This window comes from Platichthys flesus, chromosome 14 (genome assembly GCF_949316205.1).
Source record: "Platichthys flesus chromosome 14, fPlaFle2.1, whole genome shotgun sequence".
Lineage (NCBI taxonomy): Eukaryota > Metazoa > Chordata > Actinopteri > Pleuronectiformes > Pleuronectidae > Platichthys > Platichthys flesus.
In genome coordinates this window covers 11168901-11178723 of record NC_084958.1, presented here as the reverse complement: position 1 = coordinate 11178723, position 9823 = coordinate 11168901, and the positions used below count along the sequence as shown (strand labels likewise).

At 42.4% G+C, this 9823-nt stretch overlaps 1 protein-coding gene across 1 annotated transcript in view; it reads left to right on the top strand.

Moving 5' to 3' along the window:
* Positions 1-3585: 3585 nt before the first annotated feature.
* clstn2a (calsyntenin 2a) overlaps positions 3586-9823 on the top strand; it is a 130114-nt gene continuing 123876 nt past the window's right edge. The window contains exon 1 of the mRNA XM_062404301.1: positions 3586-3720. Within this exon, the coding sequence (XP_062260285.1) occupies positions 3645-3720 (76 nt within the window). The 5' untranslated portion in view covers positions 3586-3644. The remainder of the gene's footprint in view (positions 3721-9823) is intronic.

The following is a 9823-nucleotide window of genomic DNA, read 5'->3' as shown; positions in this document are numbered from 1 at the left end:
CCTCCCAACAAGACTGAGAAGCTCAGCCTTGACATTGAACGAGCGGGCTAACTAGGGTTAGCTCAGACATGCTACATCATTCCATTTGAATGTACGTAGAGCTGAAGCTGTTAAACACATTAAACCCGTCACAGTACAAACACAAGAGGTTTCACAGCAGCAATGAGGATTACTTCTATTACCTTCTCTACACGGATCGGTCAGTGTGTCACACTCTCTGTGTTCCCTGGATCGGAGGAGCTGCCTGTCGATGGTTCCGCAGAGAATCCCTGACTGAAGTGCGACCCCTGCTGGCAGAGCATGAGTCTGAGCGGACGGAGCTCTCCGTGGTGCTGGAATACGCAGCACAGCCCGATCAGTGAGGGGCTCCACATTCTTCCCATGCATCACACTGTGATCTGTGTCATAATATTAATGCGAGTTTTAGCTGAATGTGTTTTTGTGTGGGTGAGGACACCATCTTCCTTCATAGGAATCTGACCTTTACAGCGACGCAGCATCAAACACCTACATGCTGCAGGTAACCTTTCATTGTTGTTAGCTGCTTCACAGATAGAAGGCGGGAACTTTGTCGAACACTAAATGATTGTCTGTACTGCGGCAGGAAACTGATTTCTAGACAACCTTACAGCAAATGGTTTTACCAATGACTTTGGTCTGCCCAGTGAGGACAGTTACAGTCATAGGGATGCACATACAAGCTGCAACTGCATAAATAAACAAGCTTACTTTATTCTTAATTTCTTCTTATCTATAGTATAGTAAATATTGTAATGGTCGGGGTTAAATTGTGGATTACTGAGGCCTCATGCATTCATCATATTTCTGCCATTAATACGTGTGAAGGAGAGGTGAGCTGAACACCAGTGTCTTAGTCATCACCGCTATGGTATTGTGCCATGACATGGATTGTGCAATACAGTGAATCACTGTGATAAATCAACAGCTTAATTTTATTGAAACTAAAACATAATTACTCTGCCAGCGTCATGCAAGGTTCATGCTAACAAGGGAGCAGACCAGCCGATCGATTAAAGCTAGCATCTTAGCACAAATTGATTTGAATTAGATAGTTATATCGCAATATAATATCACCTTCCTAAAACTGAAAAACAGAGTGATATTAATTTTCAAATCACCTACCCCTAGTTTGTTTCACCCAATAATCCATGAAGCCACATCAGAGTCGGTCGAGATAAGTGGAAAAAGAGCTCCTAGAGACATTTTCTGAGTATGGATGAACATATTGTTTGGAACTGTTGGAATAAATAACCCACTATGGTGCCTAGAAGTTAATCTGGCTAACCCTAACCCAGGTGGACAAAAGGTCTAGATAGTGCGTCCTGATGGCATCGCTGGCCCAGAGGTTTATTTGTATGGAAACGATAACAGGAATCATTCTCATTTGTAAGGTGTGTGCTGTTTGAGGCAAAATAAATACCTTATCACAAGGAGGATCTGGTAACTTAATGAATTAATTTATTAACAAGATGAATAATTTAGCAGTCGTTAACTTTTTGGGCTGTGTCAATACCTTAACGATCCGAGAGCAAATGACTGATTCTGTCCCTCGTCTTAAACGGTTGTTTACCTCAGAGCTTGAGCTGAAGGAAGAGGGACAAACAGCTCATAGCACTTTGTTGTGTCGCTGCGCCGCTGTAACTTAGGTGCTGCCCATGGAAACAGCCAATTGGGAATAGATGTGACTGCGTGTGCATGTAAATGTGGTGCTGCATGTGTGTGTCTCCATATGCATGTGTGTGTGAGTGTGTGCACGCTCTATCTTTGTTATCCTCTTAACTCACTTGAGGTCTGCCCCCTCTCTCTAATCCCCTGCACGCACACCCACACCCAAAAGAAGAAGGAACACGGGGGAATAATTGAAGAACACGCGGCCTTTAGAGGAAAAAAACAGGGATTCCGCCACAGGGTGAAAACTGAAAGACTCAAAATCTGTGAGGGGGAGTATGGCTGTGCTGCTCGGGCTCTGGTTAGGAGGATACAGATGGAGACACAGCGTAACAGCTGCCTCATTCAATTATGAACAGTGAGGACATTCAAAGATCCACGGCTCGTGTCATTCCTTAATTCAGTTTTTACATTTCCCAAAGTGGGCTTTCTAACACAGACAGTTAACAGCTAAATAAACCACCTCAAGGACGCACACGAGCTGCAAATGAATCCTAAATGACAAGGAGGTGGAGATCACCAAATCAAGGTCCCTGATCTAATATGATGCCAGCAAGTCTCGAGAAAATGTTAGTATGAAGTTTTTTAGAGCAGTGGTTCAGGTGGGACGAGATAAATACAAAGGTTCAAAGGATCATTGATTTATGAGCAGTTTCTTGTGTCGAGCTTGAATCCCTCTGCGCTCGTAGCACTGCGCTCCCACAGCTCCCAAAACAGTCATTGCCTCATTTCGGTGGATGTAGTAAACTCGTGGTGCCCTATCGCACCACAGCTTGGGGATTATTGATTTAATAGTTCTTCTGGTGGGAATGCAGCCCGTCCTGGGGGTGTCGACACCCCCCCCCCCCTTATAATAACACCACACCACCAACACATGTCACTCTCATCTCACACAGATCCCCGTTTATCTCCCCTGCTGTCCATCAATAGCTGCTACTCTATTTTTACATAAAGCTCAACAAAATCAACGCCTTTAAAGGAAACTGTGATTCTTCAACATAAAAGCGTAGAATTTGTCTGGCTTGTAGTACAATAGTTTTGGAGGGCCTAGAATTACTAGAGTGCCATGACATACATTTAGAAGTACAAAAAGTTGCATTAAGTCATACGAGTATAGATGACATTTTTTTTTTCTACTTATACATCATTAAACAATAGTATTAATTGTATTTTATTTTGAAAATAAACAAGCGGCTATGTGGCTTTATCGATGCCGTTTGAACGTCTCCCTCTCTCTCTCTCCTCACAATACTCAGTGAATCTCTCTCTCCTCACAATACTTAGTAAATCTCTCTCTCCCATCACAATAATTAGGGGATCTCTCTCTCCTCACAATACTAAGGAGACTAGCTCTCTCTCTCTCTCTCTCTCTTTTCACAATACTCAGTGACTCTCTCTCTTACTCCTCACAATACTCAGTGACTCTCGCTCTCTCACCTCACAATACTCAGTGACTCTCTCTCTATCTCACTCTCTCGTCACAATAGTAGGTGAGTCTCTCTCTCACTCTCTCTCGCTCTCACTACTCAATACTCAGAGACTAACTTTCTCTCTCACCTCACAATACTCAGTGAACCTCTCTCTCTCTCTCGGTCAATCTCTCTTTCTCTCTCTCTCTCTCTCCTCAAAATACTCAAGGACTCTCTCACTCTCTCTCTCTCTCACACAATAGTAGGTGAGTCTCTCGCTCCGTATCTCTCTCTCTCTCTCTCGCTCTCACCTCACAGTAGTCAGTGAGTTGCTCACTATATCTCTCTCTCTCTCTCTCTCTCTCTCTCTCTCTCTTTGTCGTCAGTGAGTGTCTCTCGACCCACGCCGTCTCTCCTCCCTCCTCGCTCTAGCAGCAGCAGAGGAAGCTCTTCTCGCTCAGGAGGAGCAGATCCAGGATCAGAGGAGAGGAGGAGGAGGACGGAGCAGACATCACCCACACACACAGCAGCAGCGGCTCCACCACCATGCACACACCCGGGCTCTCCTCCGTTTGGCTCTTCTTCTTTATCTGGGGCTCCTCCCGGACTCTCGGCGGAAAAGGTAAAGCACGTGAGAAAAGAAAAGAAAGAGGGAAATCAACTTAGCTTCGACATGTTTGTTGCTTTTTCTGCATTTGAGTCGCAACGGTTTCTACGACAACTTCGTTGCCATTTGTGTTGTACTTTTCTTAGGCTGTTTGACGCTAAGTTCTTGCGGAATAGTCCCTAAATTAAAGTGTTTTTTACTTGTGAATTGTTCGCTAACCGGAGGTTCACGTGATGGCGGACAGGTGTGATTATCAGGACAGGTGTTCAGGGGCAGTGGGAAGTTACAGCTTTGTTATTGTTTACTGTGGTGGGGTAAATAAACATCTGGCTGATATCTGACAGTTGTATAGACATTAGGGCTGCTTTCATCATTCATTTGATCCATGAACACGAATTATGAAAAACTCCCATTTCAATCTTTAAACCCTGTATTGTCTTGACTTAAACCCAAAAACATATTCAATTCATATCTAAAATTAGTCAACTAAAGCAGCAAAACCTGACAAATGAGAAATTAAAGCCAACATTTTTTTGTTTACTAAACATGACAAAATGATTATTGGATTTTAAATTTCCTTTCTCTGTTGTCTATTCTGCTCTGATGGTAGAAATAATTTACCTTTTTAACTTATTTAACACACTAAGAATTCAAATACAAGTATTTTAAAGACCTAAAAGGGTAGAAACCCCATAATATTATAGAGAAACCCAACAGTTCCCACAAATGGCAAGCAGCAGCGGAAGAATCCTTACATGGCCCCCGCTGCTTTTGAAATGATTAACACCATTAACTCAACATTAATCGAGGGCTTCAGCGGTAAGTTGCTGGTCATGATTGGCCGGTTGGCCAGCGATCTGAAGATGATTTCTGGTTATGATAATCGATTAGTGCTCAGGGAGGGCAGCCATTGTCAGGGTGCTGTATTCAAATCCTCACCCCGTGATATCTTCACATATCTCTCTCTCCGAGATATTTTTGTCACTCTAGGTAGTTCTTATCACACTGATGTTTGTTCAAGTGTTATTTTAAAGATAAGTTTGTTTTTAATTACTTGATGCCATTATAAATGGGGTGAACTGTCATGATGATGTCAGAGAGTGACTCACAGTTGGATCGGCGCGACCTTCCTACCGCTGCCTCATTCCCCGATTATTACTGCACAGAGTGGCCTCGACTGCGCAAAATGGCGGTATGTATCCTGGATATTTTGGCTTTAGGAAGAATTGGAGACGTGTCTTCCTTTTCATACACAATCTATGGTGATTTCCTCTGATATTCATTGGGTTTTTGTAGTCAAAGTGCTGGACCGACCTGCTGTCTAGATTCAACCGAAAAAAATTATCTGTCTGTTTATAAAAGACCTCCATGTGGCCAGGAGCCAGAAGCAAGGCCACTCTAGCTCACTCAGTTTTCAAAGAAGAATGTAAAGATTGGACTCAGCTTTGATTGACATATACAATATTTGTACAGAATGTCTACATCTGTTATTGGCTAGGCAGTGCAGAGGATCTACAATCTGGTCATATTATGAAATGGCTAGATTGGCTTCAACTCAGTCAAAAGAAAAAATCAATATTGGCTTTTCAAAACAGAGATGACCTGGTATTGTTATGTAAAGCCATTTCCTCTTAATGTTAAAGGATACGATCAAGGCCTCGGTGCTGACTGGATGTCAGATGGACCCAGAGAGCGGTTTATTTGTGTGTGTGGAGGTTTTCCATTTTGTGAGCTCTACAAGCTCAGCACAATACAGTATATACATGAGACAAAGGCTTTACCGCTGAATACCTTTACATAAGAAGTCGGGGAATAGAGCAGAGCAGATGATTGCCAGAGAAAACAGACTGAGAGGATATGAGGGGCGTCCAAAAAGAAAGAACAGAAAAAGAAAAAAGAAAAAAAATCGAAAACAAGATCAGATTTATGGTTGTCTTTTCAACAGAGCCGTCTAGCTGCATTATCCTCGCCGGAACATAAATCGTGAAAGCAATGTGGAACTCTGAAGCATAACTCAGCCTTTCCTCTTCTGTGCAATGACTGGTGAAACAATGTCTGCCGGGAACTGCTCTCCCCCGTCCTCTTGTGCTTTTTCCTTTTTTCCCCCGTCTTTACTGTCATTCATGCCGTCCTATTCTCTTTCTTTCCTCTGCTTTCTCACTTGTGTTTTTTCTGTCTTTCTTGCTTTGACTCAGCATCACTCTCAGCTGCTCCGCTCTGTTGAGCTGATGCCATTCAGAGGCCAAATGTCACAGAGGGAGAGAAGTGTTTCGTCACTCTCCCTCTTTTCACTCCTTTTTTTTCTTCGAGCCTGAACACCTCCTAGTCTGATTTCCAGGGCTCTCTCCTTCTCTTTTCATAGCTGTCGATTCAATTCCAGAGTTTTATGAGCTTAAGTGAGACGTATAAACGGTGAGACAGTCTTCGTGTGTCTTACTTTGCCTTGTCTCATCTGGAGTGTCACATTCTTATTCCATCCTGGATCCCTCTATTACCGACTCTCTTCTTCATCCCAGTAATGTTCCCTCCCTCCCAGTTTTTCTCTGCCTCTTACCCCTGCTCTAACAGAAGCCCATCGAGGAAAATAACAACCACAAAAGCCATGACACAACAGCAAAAGCTACAACACAACTACAAAAGCGCCATGACGGAAACACAACCACAACGGAAGTGAGTGTCAGCAGATGTTGAGACTGAAACAGGAGTTACTTGCTGCGGTCAAGTGAGCCGTGTTGTGAAAAACCCAGAAATCCAGTTGCCTTGTCTATTTGAGGTGTTACAGTAAAAGTAAAAACGTATGTGTTCCTCACAAATGTTTCAGTAAACATGCATTGATGCTTAGATCTGTTGTGGTTATGTCTCTGTTGTGTGACTATTGTAGTTGTGCTGTCAATTTTGCATTTGTTTTATGGCTTTTTGCATTTGTGTTTTCTTTTAATGCACTTTTGTGAGATGTCTCTGCCATTGTACATGGTGGTTTGCAAAGGAGAAGATATGCATCATGTTCACTGTTTGAGAAACCCACGTGTGCAGGAGCTGTGTTTCGAGGAAGACTGATTATTACCCTTGTGCTTGGCATTTATTCGTGTGTGGAGGAATGTCAGGTCCGTCTGCTGCGAGAAGTGTATGCAAATGAGGGCAGATATGCAAATTAATGTCCTAATTTGGATGTTAATTACTCAGCACAGCTAATTATAATATGTCTGATGAGGCGTAAGGTGGAGGAGAGGACTGAAAATGGAAGGACTGCCATCGGATGATGTATGTGTGGTGAGGAGAGAATTAGTGCGTGTGTTGTGAGTGTGTGTGTGTTGTGAGTGTGAGAGAGAGGTGTTTATGTTTAGAGCTGTGTCTGTGCCACTATCACACCAGCTGGTCCAATGGGCCCGATGGGGCTCTCTGGTCAGCGCTGCTCAATATGTGGTGGATAAACATTGCATGCAGTGCTCAACTCTGAGAGACACTGTTCTCTCACTAAAGCGTTCCACACATTCACAGACACTTGAACACTCTTACGCTGTAAAACTAACCCTTTAAACACTTAGTTCTTTATAAAGACACACACATTTTCCCCTTGAAGCTCTGCCAGGTGGCGGCTCGTCGGAAAATGAGCAGGGTGGGGCTGTAGAGGAGATGGAGACAGAGAGAGGAGAAAAGGTAATGGGAGAGGTAGAGAGGCATGAAAGTGCATGTGGATTCGGGATAATTAGTACACCAGCACCCTTTTACTTTCCTTTTCTTTTAATGACCGGATTTTGCTCATCATGAGATTTAAAAACACACAAAGTTGGACGGCAAGAAAGGGATGTAGACACACTTTCCCCAAACCCTGTCTGTCCCTGCAGCATCACAACACTGGTGCATGGGTTAGTCAGTGACGCTTAGGAATACATCTGGATCCCACACTTAATTCAGTTAAGTGTCAACTGCAACAACAGATGTGTTGCAGTTCAGTTCTGTAAAAATGTTTACTATGTCTAGAGTCTAATGGGCATTAACTAACTTGGTTGTGATGTGATTGACCAGTCAGCCCAGTCCTGGAATAAGGACGGCACACACACACTCTCATAATGTGGACAAATCTCAGTGAGGGGCCGCAGTACACCACTGCATTGTGTGTTTGTCGTTACGATGAATTCACAATGAACCAAGATCTTAATATAGATAGAAAACCGCTGAAAACATTCACCATAGTGTCAGTGACCTACTGGCTAACTAGGGCGCGCTAGGGGAAAATCCAGGACAATTAGAAGCTGATTTACTGTTACATTTCCTTTTAACATCATTGGACAAACTTGAACTATAAAACTACAGTTGTAGACTTCAGTGTACGTTTCAGAAAGACAAACTAAAATATCAAAGGGATAACATGACATGAGATGAACAACCTTAGCAGCAACCTATTTGTTTATCCATGCTTGCTGACCTGACAGTAGAAACATAGCTGCGCAAAACAGAAAGAATTGTCCCCCCCCCTTTTTTAAGCAAGCATGTCAATTTAAATCCTGATGCTACATGAATTATGTGCAAACTCGCATAAAAAGGCTAAACAAAGACGAAAGGCAGCAACAACTTCTAACAAAACAGATATATTTCACATATCTGAGGTAGATCAATTATGTGGTATAGCTCCTCACAGTGCCTTTCTCTTAAACTGCTTAAAGAAGACTTGTTATGATGGTAGGTTAGGCGATTCAAAAGTTAAGAATTGGGGTTTGAATTTCAGATAATTGAATTCGCTGCACCGAGACCTTATCTTTCAAGAGAGACTTGAAAGAAGGAGGAGGTTCAATGCCTTCTCTTCGGAGGTTTTGTCTAAAATCTTCTCTCGAAATGGGATATCATTTTCTCTAGTCTTCATGAAAGCAGGGTACCAGTTTCAACATGGTTCGTCTTTGGTCAGAGTTTGGCTGAGTAGCTATTCAACAGCGTCTTACAGACTGAGCTGAGGCACTGTGCTTCAGCTGTGTCCCATGAGCTGGTGGCATTGAAGTGTTATCTTTTGTCTCTATGCACACAGGCCTGGCAATCCTTTATTAAACAATAGACGGCATTCTGTTGTGACTCATGATAAAGCCTCCAGTTATGAAGACATACACCACTGCGCACTGTTTTAATTATAAGTCCAATACAAACTTATTAGCTTGCTGTGTATTTTCCCAACTAATAAAAGGTGTTAACATTGAGGTGTGTGTTCAACTTCGACCGAATGTAATATAGGACACACACGCACACACGCACACAAAGCTCTTTTCATGTTATCCCGAACTGGATTGAGTCATCTCCTTCATCTTCCTTTCAAGTTGTCCTGTGTGGGTCTATTGCATAATCAGTCCAAAGCCTCACTTTAATGCTTTGAAGTGGCTTTATATTTGATTTTTTCATGACTTCTGCTTCTCCCCCGTAGAAACCATGAAAGAGTCATGTATTTCCCATCGCGAAATATGATTCCGGAGATGTTTTACAACCGCATGGTTAGGTAAATATTGGAGAGGTGGGCTACAATGTGTAATACAAATTGTAACATCTCCAGTGCTGTGGAAAGTCATGCCAAAGGAAATTCTTTCAACCCTTTAATACTTTGCCTACAAGGCGACTTGAACGGTGACTGAAATATAAAAAAATTTGAAGACAACAAAAGAATACCTTGAGAGGAGACTGAGCTGTGTGTGTGTGGAGCAAATGGTAAAGTCAGTTTGTGTGGTTTGCAGTCATATCTGTGTGGTATATAGAACATATTAGTTTATTTACCCACTCACATGTAGCTACACACATGTCCTTTTGTCTTTAGTATATGTACTTTATTTTGAAGTTTGACAGATACCCATATGTGGCTGTACAAGCCATCCATGCCCGACAGTCTTCAGTTTGCAGTTTTCAGTTACAACCAGAGATTAAGCCACTGAAGTAAAAATCACTGTTCATTATCGTCCACTTAGTTGGCTTTGTTTTCACCTTTTGTTTGGTTGTTTCCTAATAAGCAGAATTACGCAAAAACTACTCAACCGATTTACATAAAAGTTTTGTCGAGCAATGGGACATGACCTAGTTTAGGTTTTGATCCAGGAATTATTTTCACTTTCTGTAACATTAGGCGAGAGGACGTTTTGCAGTATTT